Source organism: Vipera berus (genome assembly GCF_964194415.1).
Source record: "Vipera berus genome assembly, chromosome: 7".
Lineage (NCBI taxonomy): Eukaryota > Metazoa > Chordata > Lepidosauria > Squamata > Viperidae > Vipera > Vipera berus.
The window spans coordinates 7,659,307-7,680,149 of NC_138209.1; the positions used below are offsets into that span (position 1 = coordinate 7,659,307).

A 20,843-nucleotide genomic window follows, 5' to 3' on the forward strand; every position below is an offset into this window, starting at 1 on the left:
GGGACCATCCAGAACAAATTCTGGGAGTTGAAGTCCACAAGTCTTAAAAATTGCCAAGGTGGGGGACCTCTGAATCAAACAATAATCAAGGGACCATCCAGAACAAATTCTGGGAGTTGAAGTCCACAAGTCTTAAAAGTTGCCAAGGTGGGGGACCTCTGAATCAAACAATAATCAAGGGACCATCCAGAACAAATTCTGGGAGTTGAAGTCCACAAGTCTTAAAAATTGCCAAGGTGGGGGACCTCTGAATCAAACAATAATCAAGGGACCATCCAGAACAAATTCTGGGAGTTGAAGTCCACAAGTCTTAAAAGTTGCCAAGGTGGGGGACCTCTGAATCAAACAATAATCAAGGGACCATCCAGAACAAATTCTGGGAGTTGAAGTCCACAAGTCTTAAAAATTGCCAAGGTGGGGGACCTCTGAATCAAACAATAATCAAGGGACCATCCAGAACAAATTCTGGGAGTTGAAGTCCACAAGTCTTAAAAGTTGCCAAGGTGGGGGACCTCTGAATCAAACAATAATCAAGGGACCATCCAGAACAAATTCTGGGAGTTGAAGTCCACAAGTCTTAAAAATTGCCAAGGTGGGGGACCTCTGAATCAAACAATAATCAAGGACCATCCAGAACATTCCCATCAATATTGAGAGGGGAAGCCACTTGTATACAAACAGAGAGCAACTCTACTCCTTTCTATCACTGATGATGTTACCAAGTTGGGCAATAAAACATCTGCAAGAAAACAACTGAGCTCAGAGAGCACCAAAGACACCACACACAATCTGAACTATCTGAGCAGATCTATCTAGTGGCGTTGTGTTCCAAAGACAGTCCTATCTTAGACTTACAGGGAAAGGGTCACATGTACACAATGGCCTTTTACTGTAATAATAATAATAATAATAATAAACCTTTATTGTCAAAGTACAACATGTGTACATTGAGATTAGCTGAGCCTCCCCCCGTGCTCTCTCCCCCCAACACACAGTGACAACAAACCCTCCATCCCACCACACTATGTGAACCAACCACACCACACACCGGCCTCCCAAGTCAATTCTGCATAAGATTATGTCCCATTTAAAAGCCTAACAGCCCACGGATAAAAGCTATTTTTCAGCCTGTCGGTACGGCTGGCTATATTCCTATATCTCCTACCGGATGGTAGGAGAGTAAAGAGACACCGTCCAGGGTGTGAGTCATCCCTGAGAATCTTCCTCACTCTTCCAAGGCAACGAGCCCTGGCGATGTCATCCAGTGGTGTCGGGACAGCCCACAATGTCTTGTGCTGTGCTCACAGAAATTTCTCATTTCTGGTGAGAAATGGGCCCAGTAGGGAGACGTTTTTAGCCAAAACTGTATTTCGCTGAGCTGTTGTATTCCTACAGCAGAGAAAAGTGTTGGTCTGTTTCCCCCCCACCCATGTTTACTACTCCAGCAAGGAAATAGGAGAAGACCACATTGGCAAGAGGTAACAATATTGGACTGTTGAATTCAGTTGCAATTCAGCTGCCAATTTTGGGCGAATCGGTGGATCTTTCGATCTGGGCTCTAAAAACATTACAAGGGGAACGAGCACCACATACCTTTGGGTCCCCACGCTGAGAAGAACATCTTTCTGAACCTACCTTGTTTCTTTCCCCAAGAATACGGAAAAACAACCAGCTGCTTTTAAAAGAAACGTAAATCCCGCTAGGAAAGTACCTTCACCAGGGCCACTAGACCAGGCCGAACCAAATCTATACAAGAGCAATATTTATAAATCCCTTTAAGATCGGAAAAGTGAGCTGAGCGATTACAGGAACCCCCTTCTAGCTTTTCTCCACTCTTCAGACCAATTAAAGCCCTACAGACCCATAGACAAAGCCCAAGAGATACCCCAGCACAGAATGTGTGTGTGTGTGTGTGTGTGTGTGTGTGTGTGTGTGTGAGGGGTCCTCTCACAGTTTGGGACCCCTGTTTAGAATATGCAGCACCCAGAAGTCAAAGCAGGAAATCCTTTTCTCAGAGGTTGCTCCTCGCCCGTCCCGTACGAATAGGCAGACCCTCGAATTAGGACCACAACGGAGCCCCAAATTTTTGAGAAAGTTGTTAAAAGTGAATTTTGCCCCACCTTAGGACCTTTTCTTCCCAACCGCTGTTAAGCGAATCCCTGCAGTCGTTACATCAGTTAACGGCGAAATCAGGTTTGCCCGTTGACTTGGCTTGCCAGAAGGTCGCAAAAAGGGGATCACGTGATCCTGGGACCCCGTGACTGTCATAAATAGGAGTCTGTTGCCAAGTGCCTGAATTTTGATCACGTGACCCCCGAGGAAAGCCGCAACGGGCGTTAAGTGTGAAAAACGGTCGTACGTCACTTTTTTCCAGTGCCGTCGTAACTTCGGTCACTAAACAAGCTGTTGTAAATCGAGGATTACTTGTCCTGTGGGTGCTCGACTTAAAAGACTGGGGGATCTAGCTTCTCCCCAGTCTGTGCAAGGGCCCACATAATAGTTATGTAGGGAAAAAAGAGGGGGGTATTTCCTAGAAATATGCTAGCTTTTCAGAGTAGGCCTGAGTAGGAAGCCAGAGTTATGAATGCTAACATAATAGAACTTTGCAAGATGGAAGATCCTTCCTCCATCCTTCCCTTCATCTTTGCGAGAACCATAGAGAGGATCTTGCTTGAGACGCTTTCTCAAATTACTCTTCTAAGCCCAGACTCAAGTTTCTTTTCTCTGGCCACCATTTTGGTAACAGCTCTTTCTTCAGTTCCTCAAAATTGCTCCTACTCTCCCATTACAGGCAGTCCTCGAGTTACGACCATTCGTTCAGCAGCCACTTGAAATTACAAAGGTTTCTTGGTGTTTGGCCCTTGGGGCGGGTGGCTGCCCTATGCCCCACTGTGGAAGCTTGCTGGCTGGGGAATTCTGGGAGCTGAAGTCCACACATCTTCAAACTGGCCAAGGTTGGGAAAAACTGATCTAGTTGGTGTTACGGTATCCCTTTGGCACATAGAAGAGAATGGCTTTCGTGACAAACCACGCATGAACTGAAATTTTTAGGCAAGCACCAGTGTTAAAAAGTAATAAATGGCCTGATTAATCTAGGATATCACCTTAGTGTCTTTTGTTTCATTTTGAAATGGCTCCAGCTAAGCCATCCCAAGGCTGTTGCAATCTACAGAGAGTTGAGAGTGGCCTAGGTCAGGGGTAGGCAACCTCGGCTCTTTTATGACTCGTGAACTTCAACTCCCAGAATTCCTGAGCCAGCGCTGGCTCTGGAATTCTGGGAGTTGAAGTCCACGAGTCATAAAAGAGCCGAGGTTGCCTACCCCTGGCCTAGGTTATTAAAGCAGAATAATTTAATCTCAAAACTGGTTCACACATGTATAATTTATACTTTGTGATGCTCAAAGTTCCAAACAGTCCTACCTGAGCTCAAAGTAAGGGATAATCATCATTTATGAGATACAATTTTAAATAACCAATAGGAATTTCTGCGCCCATAGAAGTCAGAATGCCGCTAAGTGGCTGGTACATGTGCAAAACCAAGCTTTAAGATTTCAGAATTCCCTATTCCAGCTCCTCGTTGGCGCTTAGTTTGGAGACCCCAGGAAGAGACAAAGTTTGCTTGTCTTACCATGAGATATAAGTTACGAGCAGAATGTTGCTGAGACGCATTTACTGTGGGTCTATTAAACCTCTTCCCTAGAATGAACAAGCAGGTAGGTGAGGAAGGAAGGAAGGAAGGAAGGAAGGAAGGAAAAGATAGGAAGGAAGGAAGGAAGGAAGGAAGGAAGGAAGGAAGGAAGGAAGGAAGGAAGGAAGGAAGGAAGGAAGGAACAAAAAGATAGGAAGGAAGGAAGGAAGGAAGGAAGGAAGGAAGGAAGGAAGGAAGGAAGGAAGGAAGGAAGTTGCTTTTAAAATAAAGTAACAGGGAAATGAGCAGACCCACCAACAACCTTACCTCCTCTTTTTTCCCTCTGGGCCAATAGGTGACTGTCAGAAACACTGCTCCACAAATAATTCCTAGTGCCAACATGATGAACGGGACAGCTTGGATCAGATTGGATTGAAGCAAACCAGCCCTGAGTTTTCCTGCATTTACATCATCCAGCGCATAACTCTGAGAAGGGAAAGAACAAACAAGGAGATGGAGGAGGAGACACATCGTGGCTTTATCTGCCCATACCCCTGTGGTCAAGTATGGCTTTGGAAAGAGAAGCCCCCCAATTTTATTTTTTTTTGCGGCTAGACTTAATTTAATTTAATTTTAATTTTATATTGTATTGTTTTTAAATTTTGCCTTGTAAACCGCCCTGAGTCCTTTGGGAGTAGGGCGGTATATAAACCGAATAAATAAATAAATAAATAAATAAATAAATAAATAAATAAATAAATAAATAAATAAATAAATTTAAGGCCAGGAGAGGAGGCTTGGAACAAACCAGGTAAGCATACTCCAACCTTTATTTATGACTGAGTATATTAAGGGATTATATTATATTATATTATATTATATTAATTATTATATTACATTACATTACATTACATTACATTACTATACTAATTATATTATATTATATTATATTATATTATATTATATTATATTATATATTATATTATATTTATTATATTATATTATATTATATTATATTATATTATATTATATTATATTATATTATATTAGGTACGCGGTGGCTCAGTGAGCGCCTGTTACTCGTCCCAGCTTATGCCAACCTAGCAGTTCGAAAGCACGTAAAAATGCAAGTAGAAAAATAGGGACCACTCCGGTGGGAAGGTAACAGCGTTCCGTGCGCCTTTGGCATCTAGTCATGCCGGCCACATGACCACGGAGACGTCCTCGGACAAGCGCTGGCTCTTCGGCTTTGAAACGGAGATGAGCACCGGCCCCTAGAGTCACAAACGACTAGCACGCATGTGCGGGGGAACCTTTACTTTTTATATTAAGGGGAGGGGGCAACTCTGTGAGATGCCGTTTCTTCCTTCTCATGGACTTCCTGATCAATAGATCAATCCTAAGAATTAAGGCTGAAATGTTCAACTGGTCCTTGTCTGCCATGCATGAAAAGTCAGAATTGGAAGAGACCTTGGAGGTCTTCTAGTCGAACCCGCTGCTCAGGCAGGAGACCCCACACTATTCAGGACAAATGGTTGTCCAATCTTTTCTTGAGAGCCTCCAGTGATGGAGCACCCACAACTTCTGGAGGCAGGTTGTTCCACTGGTTAGTTGTTCTCACTATTAGGAAGTTTCTCCTTAGTTCTAGGTTGCTTCTCTCCTTGGTTAGTTTCCATCCTTGTCCTACCTTCGGGTGCTTTGGAGAATAGCTTGACTCCCTCTTCTTTGGGGGCAGCCCCGAGATATTGGAAGACTGCTATCATGTCACCCCTTGTCCTTCTCTTCATTAAACTAGACATACCCTGCAACCATTCTCCAGTTCCCTTCCCAGGTTCAGAGAACATCCTTACAAATTGCAGGGGTGAAGTTGGGGAGGTTTGATCAGTGCCTACCTCATTAAAATACATCACTGGATAGAGCATTCTTCTGATATTCCCCGTTTGACTGAAATAAGACAAAAACGTAGATTAAAGCAGACGGTTTTCCAGTGATTCTCAAGAGAATTATCCTGCTTCGAGGATACATGATGGGAAAGCACCTCATTAGCCTTCAGAGCTCAGGAAAATGGAATATAGTTTGTCCTCGTGGAGCAAGCACAATTGAGACAGACAACCCAGCTGTTATGCAAAGCAGTTGATAAGGCCAAGTGCAATTGTGCTGATCAATGTATTTCAGCTTTCCTTTGCATTATAACAGAATAATAACAGAATAACAGAACTGGAAGAGATCTTGGAAGTCTTCTAGTCCAACCCCCTGCAGAAGCAGGAGATCTATAGACTTTAAGAGGAGTGGGCTTCGACTCCCAGAATTCCTCAGCCAGGCACGCTGGCTGAGGAATTCTGTGAGCTGAACTCCACAAGTCATAAAAGGGCCAAGTGTGAAGACCCCTGATATAGATCTTAAAAGGAATGGACTTCAACTCCCAGAATTCCTCAGCCAGGCACGCTGGCTGAGGAATTCTGAGAGTTGAAGTCCACAAGTCATAAAAGGGCCAGGTTTGAAGACCCCTGTCCTATACTATTCTGGACAAATGGCTGTCCAATCTCTTCTTAGAAACCTCCAGCGACAGAGCACCCAATTCTCAAGGCAAGCCCTTCCACTGATTTAATTGTTCTCAATATCAGGGAATTTCTCCTTAATTCTAGGCTGGATCTCTTTGTTAAGCTTCCATCTGTTACTTCTTCAGCTCTGGAAAATAGCTTGACCCCCTCTTCTCTGTGGCAGCCCCTCAGATATTGGAACACTGCTATCATGTCACCCCCTAGTCCAGGGGTAGGCAACCTTGGCTCTTTTATGACTCGTGGACTTCAACTCCCAGAATTCCTGAGCCAGCATGGCTCAGCTTGGAAACTCTCCCTTTCCCCTCAGCATGGCTGGCTCAGGAATTCTGGGAGTTGAAGTCCACGAGTCATGAAGGGGCCATAGTTCCCCCATGCTGGCTCAGGAATTCTGGGGGTTGAAGTCCACGAGTCATAAAAGAGCCAAGGTTGCCTACCCCTGCCCTAGTACTTCTCTTCATTAGACTAGACATACCTTGTTCCTACAACCCTTCCTCATATGTTTTAGCCTCCAGACCCCAAGCAAAGGTGCCAATGCGAGGATTGGGGGCAAAGTTCTTCTTCCATCACTGTTATGCAGTTGCTAAACAACACAGTCGTTAAACGAGGACTACGCAAGTACGAACCTGTTTGGAATGCAGCCCAGAGGCAAATCTCTTTACTCTGAGGCCCCATCCCACCCGATTCCCCAAAAGATGCCCCATTCCAGGCAGGGCTTTGGGGAGCCCCTTAGCGCCCCCCCCCCAAATGGGACACAATGCTATAATATTTCCAGAGAGAGTAAGGTTGAGCTCTACACCCCCATTTTAAATGTATTTTTCCTCGGAAGAGGAGATTAATTTAGTGAATTACCTTAACGTTGCTGAGGCTGAGAAACCCAGACCTGGTGAATAAATATCTGGTGAATAAATTCACCACGGCAGCAGCATCAAACACAATTTGACCATCTTATTTATTTACTGAAATGATTTTCCCATGGTAACTGATTTGATTTGGCTGCCTGTTTTGCTGACCTTAGACCGTAATGAGAGACGCTGAAATTAAACCACAGCCTATTTCATAAACTGGTTTTTTTCTGCTGAGTATCTTTCTCGCTGCTTAAATACACCGATGCATTAAAAATTCTCAGGGACGACTCACACCCTGGTCGGTACCTCTTTACTCTCCTACCATCGGGTAGGAGATACAGGAGTATAGCCAGCCGTACCAACAGGCTGAAGAACAGCTTCTATCCATGGGCTGTCAGGCTCCTGAACGGGAAATAACTCTATGTATGATTGAGTTGCCAGGCCAGCGAGTTGTGCAATTAGCTCACATGGCGTAACAAGACGGTGGGTTTGTTGTCACTGTGAGTTGTGGTGGGGGGGGGCACGAAGGGAGGCTCAGCCAATCTCACCGTACACACGTTGTACTTTGACAATAAAGGTTCATTCATTCATACACATATATTTTCCTACTGTTTGTAGAGGCGTGATTTATTCTGTTTCACGGAATGAATGAATATATATTAAAACACAGCCGGGTTCTCTGTACAATACTTACATAAATTCAGGCAGCGTCTCAACGTAAACGTTGATCTGCATCCTTTTGTTCGCCCGCACCAAAACTCCCGTCAGCTGAAAGGGGAAAAGGAAATGTGCTTTTGCTTAAATTGTTTCAAAGCCAGGGCAAAATTTAGTACAGGGAGTCCTCGACTTACAACTGCTTGTTTAAGTGACCGTTCGAAGTTACAACAACACTGGAAAATCTTAGGATTGTTTTTCAAAGTTACAACGGTTGCAGCATCCCCAGGGTCGCGTGATCAAAATTCAGGTGCTTGGCAACTGGCTCGTACTTATGACTGTTGCTGTGTCCCAAGGTCATGTGATCATCCTTTCACCAGCAAAGTCAACGGGGAAGCCAGGTTCACTTTACAAGCAGATTACTACTAACTTATCAACTGCAGTGATTCCCTTAACAACTACGGCAAGGAAGGTCATAAAATGAGTCAAAGTTCACTTAAGCGTCTCGCTTAGCAAACAGAAATTTGGGGGTCAAGTGTGGTCGTACGTTGAGGACTGTCTGTATTCCTACCTTAGTTACAAGCAGCTACATCCACCATATCCTTGGTGGAAGGCAAACACAACTGGTGGCTCAGTCCCAGATATAACAATCTGGAGGTAAGCGACAGCCCAGCGAGGTAGACCAGGCTAAGAAACCAATCCCATGACAATATAATAATGAGCTGTGTGAATAACCTAGAGATGCGTTTCTTAACTTGGGGCAATTTAAGATCTGTGGATTTCCCAGAATTCCCCCAGCCAGTCTGCTGGCTGGAAAAAAAAAGACAAATGTAATTTCAGAAGCATAATTTCCAAATCACAGGAAATATTTTGTTACTCTATAGGGTCCTTGGTGCTCTCTGAGCTTGGTTGTTTTCTTGCAGACATTTCATCACCTAACTAGGTAACATTATCAGTGCTAGAAGGGAGTGGGGTTTGATCTGTGTATACTAGCATACTTGTCCCGTCACCGTTCGTCTTCGGCGATTCCTGGATTTGGCTGTTGTTTACTGCCTGATTGTTGGTCTGGGTTGGTAGTTTCTTGACTGGGATATTCTTTACAAACGGATTGTTGGTCTAGTGTTAACCTGTGTTAATCTCTGCTTATCTGGGCGTTTATTGCTCGTGAGGAGGTGTTTTGTTGTTGTTGTTTTTTGGTTTCCTTCTTAGCTTTTTGATGGTCTCTTTGGAATGATGTGCAGTCATTGTTTATCTACCAGTGCCCGTTGATGGCTGGCTTGGCTTCCAGGGTTTTGTAATTGTACAGGTCCCACCTTCAAATTTTACCTACCTACAAGCACCGCCCTTTAAGAGGGGCTCAGAAAAATAGAAACTAGCTAACGCTATGTGAAAAGTGACATAAGGTGAGACGGGTTTAGCGGTGGAAAAAAAAGACAGCTGAGAAGGAATGACGGCATTCTTTAAATACCTAAAAAGATATCACAAAGCAGCCAGCCAGGATGTGTTCTTTTCTCGTTCCACAGTACAAGACACAGAGTTATGGATTTAAGTTACAAGGCAGGCAAATTCCGGCTGAGGTTTGGAACAACGTCCTAGCAGTAAATGCACTTTAAGAGTGGAGCCAATGACTCAGCGGAGATGGTGGATTCTCCTTCATTTGATTTAGTCACATGCCTGGGAGATTTTTAATTTGAATTCCTGCATTGATCCGGAGGCTGGCCTGACTTTCCAGCCTCATTTGTCCTTTCCAAATTTTGAGTTCCATCAACAGTCATCACTTTTCAGATGAGTCAGACCTGTGCAAAGCCAATGTGACCGAATGCAGGGGAGAGAATTAACAGGCCACCCAAGCCACAAAAACTCACAAAAGCACCGTCCAAATAAAACTCTTGAAACGGGATTCTATGACCCACTAAGCTTCCAACTGCATTTTAAATTGCTTTTATCAAATTTTAATAATATTCTGTTTCGGGAACTTTGCACTTTGGTATGGCCCAAGGGCTAATAGGGCAGGGGTCAGCAACCTGAAACAGTGAAAGAGCCACTCGGAACCGGCTCCCTCACAAAAGGAAAAACTGGGAGCCGCAAAAAATGTGTGCGCATGCGCGTACATGCGCGCATGCGCAGAACGGGTTGACTGAAGAGTGGAGCCAAGGTGAGATATGCACCTACCCTGCATATTTGAATTGATTGGTTGAACTTTTTTAGTCCCACTGTTTTGTTTTGTTTTGTTTTTTTGGACTGCACATGGTAGAGGACTGGGAGCCACAGGAGACAGCTGAAAGAGCCGCATGCGGCTCCGGAGCCGCGGGTTACAGACCTGTGGTATAGGGTTTCCTGCCTTAGCAGGGGGTTGGACTAGATGACCTCCAAGGTCCCTTCCAACTTCTTCTTCTTCTTCTTCTTCTTCTTCTTCTTCTTCTTCTTCTTCTTCTTCTTCTTCTTCTTCTTCTTCTTCTTCTTCTTCTTCTTATTATTATTATTATTATTATTATTATTATTATTATTATTATTATTATTATTATTATTATTATTATTACTACTATTATTACTTACTGGGTTAATATCCAGAAACGTGCCATGATTCTCTTTATTTGGATGCATGCCGTCTACCAACTTGATGTACGTCTCCTCAGCATAGAGGAAATGTGGGAGCGATAAGAATATTGGTGCCCCTATAACAACAACGACAAAAAGGGTTAAAAATGAACAAATAAGGAAGGATCAGGCAGCCACGCATTTCAAAATGCCTCCCGTACACCTGATCGGATTCCGTAATCACTTCTCAAATGCAGCAGGCTGTATTCCAGGCTATCATGCTCATTCCTCGATCCGTTAAAAATCAGTTGACCATTGCTATCAAAAAATCGGTAATGCTCTCTGGCAATTATGGAGAGCACTGTGCTGCCCCACTACACACACACACACACACACACACACACACCCCTGCATGTACAGCAAGAGTCTACATTCGAAGCCCCCCAAACAGGACCTTGTTGCGCAGATCCGGATTCCAAGCTCAGCACGGCAAGTCACTGGGTAACCAAATCCAACGGGCATACACAAAGTCCAGGAAAGCAGACCACGAGTCGAATGGGTCAGGATACACGGCACGAGCACACAAGACGCAGGAATGGCCGCATTGCTCCAGCAACGCTGAAGTTAAGTAGGCGATGCCGGTACAGCCTGTCATGAGAGGCAAGGTTGCCTCCTTGCAAATAGCCTAGCTGACCAGCATTGTGCCTGTCTCCTCTCTGCCGTACATGTCCTTGTGTTGGGAGGAGGTGTGGACTCCACCTCCTTCTCATTACTAACAGGCAGCAGCTGCGCCTGGTTCTCGCCTGGAGCCTCGTGGTGAACTTGCTGCAGCTGCGACTCGCCGCCCTCAGTCTCAGCCTGTCACTTAGCTGATCGACCCAGCTGAGGCTGCTCCGTCAGGCTAGCACTTTCCGAGCCCGGATCCTGACCAGCACTCAGCTCCGGGCTTTCCTTTGGAGACTCAAAATCACCCTAACCCTGGCGACGGGCTCAGGTGGTTAAATCTATGACAAGCACCTATTTTCAGCCATCCTGGCTAGAACTACAGGTAGTCCTTGACTGACGATTGAGTTACTTAGGAACTGCTTGAATTACAACAGATCCCCCGAAAGGTATTTATGACCTGGATTCAAAATTCTGATGGTCCCACCTCCCTGTGGTCACACGATCCCATTCTGGGTGCTCAGCAACCAGTTGGCATTTACGGCCACTTGCAGCATCCCGCAGTCATGTGACTCTCTTTTCTGTCAGAAACCAGCATTTAATTTAATTTAATTTTAATTTTATTTTATTTACTTCTGGTTTCCAGCAAAAAAAAAAGTCCATGGCAGATAATGTGTTTGCTTAATGACCGTGTGTCCATTTCATGGCCATGGCGTTCACTTAAGGAACGCTGCAAAAATTGTCACAAAATTGGGTCAGTCATGCGGGTGCCTTGACCTGCGACCCTCATAACATACAATGGAAATTCTGGGATCCATTTAACAGGTCAAGAACTACCTGTTAAAAGAACTTATAAAGACTGGTACTTGACTCCCTCTGGTTTGTGACTTCACTAACCTTGTTTGCAAACTGTGGCATTCAGGACTCCAGACCCCATACAGTGCCCAGCAGGGACACAAAACCCAGCGTTGTCTGGATTAACCGAGGCATTGGCAAACATTTTCAAGGGGGCTGTAAACCGATAAGTTGGAATTCCCAAAACGGTTAACTCTTTCTCAAAGTTTAGATATACAGATCTGAAAAAGAACATAAATAGCATAAAAAGTCTGCTTTGGTTATTTATTTATTTATTTATTTATTCACATTTATATACCGCCCTATTCCCTGAGGACTCAGGGCGGTTTACAGGAAATTAAAAAATCCACCATACAAAAGTTAAAAAACCAAATTAAAAAATATTAAATTGACCCTGTATACTTAAAACCCCAATTAAAATTTCTCCTCAGCCTGGGCCCGAGAGCTCAAAGAGCCAGGTCTTCAGGCCCCGGCGGAATGATCGGAGGTCGGGGGCAGTCCTCAGCTCCACCGGCAGCTGGTTCCAGAGGGCAGGCGCTCCCACTGAGAAGGCCCTATCCCTGGGTGTCACCCGCCGGCAATCTCTCACCGGCGGCACCCTGAGCAGACCCTCCCTGTGGGAGCGCACTGGGCGAAGGGCGTTTGATGCCGGCAGCAGGTGTTCCCTCAAATAGCCCGGACCCAGGCCATGTAGGGCTTTATAGGTAATAACCAGCACCTTGAATTAAGGCACGTAAATTTGCAGAGAAAAGCCAGGTTGACACATTGTACGAAGTTTTTTCGCCCTAAGCTTTAAATCATGTTTTACAAAGCACAAAGGCCGAAGAGTCCTTGGTGCTTTCCGAGCTTGGTGGTTTTCTTGTAGACGTTGCATTACCAAACTAGGTAATATCATCAATGCTAAAAGAGAGTGGACTCTGCTCTCATTTTTATATGCTAGTGGCTTGCCCTATCAGTGTTGGTGAGAATGTTCTTGATATTACAGTAGCTTGTTTATCTGCATTGGTGGTTCCTTCACTGGGGTGTTATTTGATTGTTGGTCTAGTGTTAATCTTGGTGTTAATCTCTCTAATGTTAATTTTGGTGTTAAATCTCTGCTCATATGGTTGTTGATTGCTGGTGAGGAGGGGCGTTGGTCTGTTTCCTTTAGGGCTTTTTGTCTTTTTTGAGTGGTATGTAGATGTTGTTTATCAGTGTGTGCCTGCTGATGGCCGATTTGTCTGAATGCCAGGCTTCTAGGAATTCTCTCACGCTTTTGGACTTGGCTTGGTCTAGGACAGGGGTAGACAACCTTGGCTCTTTTATGACTCGTGGACTTCAACTCCCAGGATTCCTGAGCCAGCCATGTTGAAGTCCACGAGTCACAAAAGAGCCAAGGTTGTCTACCCCTGGTCTAGGATGCCCACAGTTTCCCAGCTGAAGCTATGGTTAAGTCTATCCAAGTGTTGTCAAACTGAGTTTTCATCGTGTCTTCCGATTGCTAGTCGGTGTTCATGGATGCGCACTGCTAGTCTTCTGCCTGTTTGTAATGAAACGTCGACCACAAAACCACCAAGCTGAGATAGCACCAAGGACATCACAATTAAACCCTGAGCAGCAAATATTCTCTTCTATTGGTGCCACAACGGCTGTGTTCACCAGACACAATAGACTGAGTGAGAAAAATCTTTTACTCTCCTAGGAAACATGACACTAGGAATTCAAGCAAGATCCAGGATGAGTCAGTATGGCGAAGCTTTGATTCAACGTTGAATTCCAGGCAGCACTTCCCACTGTTCTTACCTACAGAAATCTGTAGAAAAGACATAGATTGTGTCATCTTTGCTGATCAGTGGGTGGAATGTCCCTCCATCTGTTCCATTGATCATATTACAGCTGGGTGTTGTCCACCAGTCTAGCTTGCTATCACGAGAACAGATCAGAAGGAATCAAGGATTAATTTCAAAACATAAAAGAGAAATCCTGCTGGGTCAAAAGATCAAAGGCCTCTTTCATCCAGGATCTCTGATCCTCTTTTGAAACAAGCCCAGACACCATCTTGTGAAGGCAAAGTCTGTGATCTAATTACCGGCTTGAGTTTTTCAAGACAGGGAAAATAAACATTGTCAATCCCTAATACAAACCCATTCAGAATAAACCACCTTCTTTCCTAATCGTGATTGCGGATTTTCCTGAAACCCAACTTGCCAAAAAAATAGAGGCGATGTTCCTGGAAGCATTCTCCTTTTTTTTAATGTACTTACTCGGAGGCACTGAGGAAGAAGTTGTTTATCTCCACCCCGAGCCAACCCAGTGATGCCCTTGACGTGATGTCCCGGTGCCTGGAGGTGGTGCGGGTCTGGATGGGAAGGAAGAGGCTCAGGCTGAACCCCTCCAAGACCGAGTGGCTGTGGATATCGGCATCTCGTACTGTCCAACAGGTTCCATCACTTCTGATGGGGGGGGAAGCTATTGCCCCCCTCAGAAAGGGCCCGCAACTTGGGTGTCCTCCTGGATTCACGGCTTAATTTGGAAGATCATCTAACTGCCGTGACCAGGGGGGCTTTTGCACAGGTTCGCCTGGTACGCCAGTTGCGCCCCTTTTTGGACTGAGATGCCCTATGCACGGTCACCCATGCCCTTGTCACCTCTCACCTGGATTACTGCAATGCTCTCTACATGGGGCTGCCCTTGAAGTGCGCCCGGAGGCTTCAACTGGTGCAAAATGCGGCCGCGCGGGTGTTACACCACTCCTGCGCGAGCTGCATTGGCTTCCGGTTGCCCTCCGGGTGCGATTCAAGGTGCTGATAATCACTTTTAAAGCCCTACATGGCTTAGGCCCGGGGTACTTGCGAGACCACCTGCTGCCAATGTCAACCTCCCATCGCCCGGTTCGCTCCCACAGATTCGGCCTCCTCAGGGTGCCGTCGGCCAGGCAATATGTCGGCTGGCGACCCCCAGGGGGAGAGCCTTCTCTGTGGGTGCACCGACCCTCTGGAACGAACTGGCCCCGGAGCTGCGGACGGCCCCTGACTTTCGGTCCTTCCGCCGTGACCTAAAGACCTGGTTATTCCAACAAGCGGGCCTGGACTGATCATAGTTTTTAAATTTGGTTTTTTATTGGTTTAAATTGTTCTTATTTCTTATATTGTTTAATCCTCTTTTAATTTTTGTATTTATATCTTTTAACTTTTTATTGTTGTGAGCCGCCCTGAGTCCTCAGGGAGAAGGGCGGCATATAAATTTAATAAACCTAAACCAAAAAATAATTCTTATCTTATTGAGTCTGAAGCAGGGAGGTTTAGCTCATGGATCTTGAATAGCAGCGTCTGAAACTTTTTTTATCCAAGCTATTAAGAATCTTTGGGAAGGAGAGGGAAAAACCACTAGATCTAATGGAGCATTTTGGGATAGGAGGTTTGGTTTAGGGTTTAAGGGACTGACCTAGAACCAGGAGACTGTGAGTTCTAGTCCCACCTCAGGCACGAAAGCCAACTGGGTGACTTTGGACTAGTCCCCAGGAAACGGTAAGTTCTAGTCCCTCTTTAGGCATGAAAATCAACTGGGTGACTTTGGGCCAGTCACCAGGAGACGGTGAGTTCTAGTTCTTCCTTAGGCATGAAAGCCAGCTGGGTGACTTTGGGCTGATCATCAGGAGACTGTGAGTTCCACTTTAGGCATGAAAGTTGGCTTGGTGACTTGGGCCAATCACTAGGAGATGGTGAGTTCTAGTTTTGCCTCAGGCATGAAAGCCAGCTGGGTGACTTTAGGCCAATCACTAGGAGACAGTAAGTTCTAGTTCCAGTTTAGGCATGAAAGCCGGCTGGATGACTTTGGGCCAATCACCAGGAGATGGTGAGTTCTAGTTTTGCCTCAGGCATGAAAGTTGGCTGAGTGCTTTGGGCCAATCACTAGGAGATGGTGAGTTCTAGTCCTGCCTTAGGCATGAAAAATGGCTAGATAACTTCGGGCCAGTCACTCTCCTCAGCCCAACCTACCTCACAGGGTTGTTGTTGTGGAGGAAATAGGAGGAGGAAGGAGCATTAGGGAAGTTTTCCACCTTAAATTATTTAGAAACAATAATGAAGGCGGGATAAAAAAAAACCAAACGAATGAATTAAAATAAATTAAAATATAAGACAAGAATTACAATGTGCACTGCAAGAGAGATATAAGGACACCAGTGAAGGAAAAAGAAGAAGCAGCAAACATTACTCTTTGCCATTCCATTCAATTACTCTTGTGAAGTCCAGGTAGCTATTTTCTCCAGATAACATGACATATTCACCATCATCGGTCCCGTTCATCTATACAGAAAAACAAAAGAAAACGATGCAAAAGAAAAGATTTTTACTTTCAGGCAGCTTTTCCAAACGGTTCCAAATGGGAATAAAGTGTACACATATTAGATGCAAAGAATCAGGACCATTCATGTAGGTTGCAGCATTAACGATTTATTGAAGCCTATGTGCAAAAATCTGGTCAACTAAATGGCCAGTGCTGAATTAGCCCAGGAGAAGAGTCAATGGAATTCAAGGGAGGGGCTGGTCTTGGGTGGTCTTGTGGTAACACAAGGACTCTAAAGTGATGGCACATTTTGCTCCGCCCTCTAGCTCTGCCTGCTCTTCTTCTACATCCTAAGTCAAGGGTCCCCAACCTTGGCAACTTTAAGACCTGTGGACTTCAACTCCCAGAATTCCACAACCAGCCATGCTCCGCCCTCTAGCTCTGCCTGCTCTTCTTCTACATCCTAAGTCAAGGGTCCCCAACCTTGGCAACTTTAAGACCTGTGGACTTCAACTCCCAGAATCCCACATCCAGCCATGCTGGCTGTGGAATTCTGGGAGTTGAAGTCCACAGGTCTTAAAGTTGCCATGGTTTGGGGACCCGTGTCCGAAGTCTTTATTTGATGCCTCATCCTATTCCAAGGAGCAGGAAATATTAACATTTGGAGTCCTCCACAGATGGGCGCCATTGCAGAACCGTTCTTCTTTTTGCACTGTTTTTTTAAAATTAATTTTGCTTCAAAAAGGGGAAATTTGCAGGTTGTCCAATAAACGATCAACCTGAAGCACAATCTGGATTCTCACAGTGGTTCCAGACGATTCTAGCGCATCTAAAAGTGGGGAAGTCCAAGCACATGGTTTATCGGTAAGCACTCTTGTGAGGCTGGAGGGGGTGGCAGGGACCCCCCTCCCCCCATATATTTTGCTTCCGGGTCCGATTCAAGGTTGGCTGGCTGTCACCTTCAACGCTCTACATCAGGGGTCTTCAAACTTGGCAACTTTAAGACTTGTGGACTTCAATTCCCAGAATTCCTCAGCCAGCTTCTGGGCCTTCTCGGTGGGGGCTCCCTCCCTCCTTGTGAAATATCCCTCTAGGACAGGAGTAGGCAACCTGGGCTCTTTTATGACTCATGGACTTCATCTCCCAGAATTCCTGAGTCAGGTATGCTGACTCAGGAATTCTGGGAGTTGAAGTCCATGAGTCATAAAAGAGCCCAGGTTGCCTACCCCTGCTCTAGGAGATAAGATTGGTCCCCACGTTGATGCTCTTTCATAAGAGCCTGAAGACATGGTTCTGCCAATGAGCTGGACTGTTTTTCTCTCCAGTGGCAATTTTTTTTTTAAAAAAAACTTCTTAAAATTGTCATAAACTTCCTGGAAGTCTAATGCATCTACTTTAGTTTGCCTCACAACAATATATCCTGTGCCGAGAGGAGACTGGCAAACTGTCCATGGCCTTTTTTTCTGCCCTCTAAATGGCCAAAAAAAAAAAAACCCCACCTATTGAAGAAAAAAAAGACAGCCGCAATCAGCTCTCTGAAAGGGCTGCTGTTGATTATTCTCATTTAAAAAAGACAGGGAGCAATAATGAGATGCTAATCAGCCGAATATTTAGGAGACATTGGAGTCACAGGATATTGGGCCAGCACAGCATGTTTTAATCGCCGCCCTGTTTTAAAAAAAAGCAGGGGTGACAATCTTCAAGCAATATTCATCTCTCACGACTGCCTAGATAAGCATTTCCATACTGACAGGGTAGGCTATTTCTGCTGACTGCCGGCTGCCAGCAGTTCGATTCTCACCGGCTCAAGGTTGATTCAGCCTTTTATCCTTCTGAGGTCAGTAAAATGAGGACCCAGATTTATTTTGGAGGGGGGGGAGCAATATGCTGACTCTGTAAACCGCTTAGAGAGGGCTGTAAAGCACTGTGAAGCGGTATATGAGTCTAAGTAATATTGCTAGTGCTATGTTACTAATTAAACAACTGCAGCGATTCACTTAACAACTGTGGCAAGGAATGGTTGTAAAATGGGGCAAGCTCACTTGACAAATGCCTCACTTAGCAACAGAAATTTTGGGCTCAATTGTGGTCGTAAGTCAGGGACTACCAATTGTGGTCATGTCAGGGACCCAGAAGGCAGGAGAGGTGAGGGGAATGGAGGAGTTGAGTTCCACAGGGCCACACTTTTTCTTGGCTTAAATTCCCTTATTTTATCTTTTTTTTTTGAAAAGGAACATCTAAGACTAGATCAGGGGTAGGCAATCTTGGCCCTTTTATGACTTGTGGACTTCAACTCCCAGAATTTCTGAGCCAGCACGGCTCAGCTTGGAAACTCTCCCTTCCCCTCAGCATGGCTGGCTCAGGAATTCTGGGAGTTGAAGTCCAAGAGTCATAAAAGAGCCAAGGTTGCCTACCCCTGGATTAGACGTAGGAAAGGGTATACTGGGAACGTGACTACGATCCTTGGTGCAAATCAACATTTTTCAGCCTTGTTTTTTTGGGGGGAGCAGGCGGTGAAGGAAAAGGTGCACAAACTAAAAGCAAAGATCATGAGAAGGAGCCGATCTATCCTTGACGACAACCATAGATAAGATAATCTTTATTGCCATTTTTTTTACTGCGGGCACAACGGCACACATCAAAAATGAAATTTAGTTGCCCGCTCTCAAAGTGAAACGCATAAATGACACACCCCTAAAACATACTGTGAACAACATATGTATAGAACCACACCCCTGCATATATATAAAAAGGTAAAGGTTCCCCCACACATGCGTGCTAGTCGTTTCCGACTCTAGGGGCCGGTGCTCATCTCCGTTTCAAAGCCAAAGAGCCAGCGCTTGTTCAAAGACATCTCCGTGGTCAAGTGGCCGGCATGACTGGACGCCAAAGGCACACGGAACGCTGTTACCTTCCCACCGGAGTGGTCCCTATTTTTCTACTTGCATTTTTACGTGCTTTCAAACTGCTAGGTTGGCAGAAGCTGGGACGAGTAACAGGCGCTCACTCTGTTACGCGGCACTCGGGATTCGACCCGCCAAACTGCCGACCTTCTGATCGACAAGCTCAGCGTCCTAACCCACTGAGCCATATAACTATAAAATATTAAATACTGTCCATCCTGAATATATAAGGGAAGGAGAAAGCCCGAGAGTTCACAAGGTTAATATTGTTTGGAATGAAACCATGTTTACCTGATTAAAGTAGCCGAAAACCGGATCGACGTCAGGGAAAAACTTGTGTACCGCCTTGAGGAACTTATCCGTGTATCCCCATACAATCTCATCAACTGTATGGATGGTGAACATGTTTTCCTGGTAAGCCAGCAGCAGCAGCTCTGCAGGAAAAGTGAAAGGCGTCCTACGAGCCATATTCATGGCCATCTTTCATGAAGGAAAAAAAAAGATGTTACGACTTTTATGATTATGTTACTGTTATCTATAACAGTAGGCATGTATTGGTTGTAGGCAGTCCTTGACTTAAAACAGTTCATCTAGTGACTGCTCAAAGTTACGACAGCACTGGAAAAAAAGTGATTTATGACTGTTTTTCCACACTTAACGACCACTGTGGTATCTTCATGCTCAAAATTCAGGTGCTCGTATTTATGACGGTTGCGGTGTCCCGGGGTCATGTGATCCCCTTTTGCGCACCGTCTGATGAGCAAAGTCAGTGGGGAAACCAGATTCACTTAACAACTCTGTGACTTGACTTATCAATTGCAGAGATTCACTTAACGACGGTGGCAAAATAAGGTTGTAACATGGGGCAAAACCCACTTAACAACTGTCTCAGTTAGCAGTGGAAATTTTGGGCTCAATTGTGGACATAAGTTGAGACCCACCTGTATTTTTCTCTCCCTTAGTGTTATTCCTGAGGAAAAAGAAGCTAACACTTTAACAACCGTGTTACTAACTTAACAGCTGCAGTGATTCGCTTAACAACTTGGGCTAGAAAGGTCATAAAATGGGGCAGAACTCAAACTTAACAACTGTCTTGCTTCACAACAGAAAAGCTGGGCTCAATAAGTTGAAGAGTACCTGCATTTATCAGGTATTCAATAAAAACACAAAAAATATAATTGATGGGCAGAACTAAAGTTACAAGGGTTGAAAAGGACATTGTTGTTGTTAGCTGCGAAGCCGTGTCCAACCCATCGCGACCCCACGGACAACGTTCCTCCAGGCCTTCCTGTCCTCTACCATCTTCTGGAGTCCATTTAGGCTCATGCCTGCTGCTTCAGTGACTCCATCCAGCCACCTCATTCTCCGTCGTCCCCTTCTTCTCTTGCCCTCAAACTTTCCCAGCACGAGGCTCTTCTCCAGTGAGTCCTTCCATCTCATTAGGTGAAAAGGACATTAGCCACAGCTTTAAAAGTTGAAGTTCACATTCAGTGGAGCTGGCTGTAGAATTGGAGCGAAGGGTGTTCACATCACTGAGTGGATTTGTTTTCAAAGGATGCCCATTACAGAAATGAGGTTATAAGAACTCTCGCTACTTAGAATAACAGAGTTAGAAGGGACCTTGGAGGTCTTCTAGTCCAACCCTGGACTCAAAGCAGGAGACCTTATACCATTTCAGACAAATGGCTATCCAATCTCTTCTGAAAAACCTCCAGTGCTGGAGCACCCAGAACTTCAGAAGGCAAATTGTTCCATTGATTAACTGTTCTCATTGTTACGAAATTTCTCCTTAGCTCCAGGTGTAGGCTCTCTCTTTCATGAGCTTACTTCTTTGTCCTTCCCTCTGGTGCTTTGAAGAATAAGTCCACCCTTTTCCTCTTTTTTCTACCTACCGTATTTTCTGGTGTATAAGACGACTTTTTAACCCATG

General features: G+C 45.0%; 1 protein-coding gene across 1 annotated transcript in view; it reads right to left on the reverse strand.

The window, feature by feature from the left end:
- SCARB2 (scavenger receptor class B member 2) overlaps nucleotides 1–20,843 on the reverse strand; it is a 37,154-nt gene that overhangs the window by 5,317 nt on the left and 10,994 nt on the right. The window contains exons 4-11 of the mRNA XM_081332055.1: nucleotides 19,205–19,393; nucleotides 15,939–16,030; nucleotides 13,527–13,646; nucleotides 11,787–11,965; nucleotides 10,245–10,363; nucleotides 7,729–7,802; nucleotides 5,521–5,572; nucleotides 3,956–4,114 (exon numbers count right to left, since the gene is read on the reverse strand). Coding sequence (XP_081188181.1) covers nucleotides 3,956–4,114; nucleotides 5,521–5,572; nucleotides 7,729–7,802; nucleotides 10,245–10,363; nucleotides 11,787–11,965; nucleotides 13,527–13,646; nucleotides 15,939–16,030; nucleotides 19,205–19,393 — 984 coding nt within the window. The remainder of the gene's footprint in view (nucleotides 1–3,955; nucleotides 4,115–5,520; nucleotides 5,573–7,728; nucleotides 7,803–10,244; nucleotides 10,364–11,786; nucleotides 11,966–13,526; nucleotides 13,647–15,938; nucleotides 16,031–19,204; nucleotides 19,394–20,843) is intronic.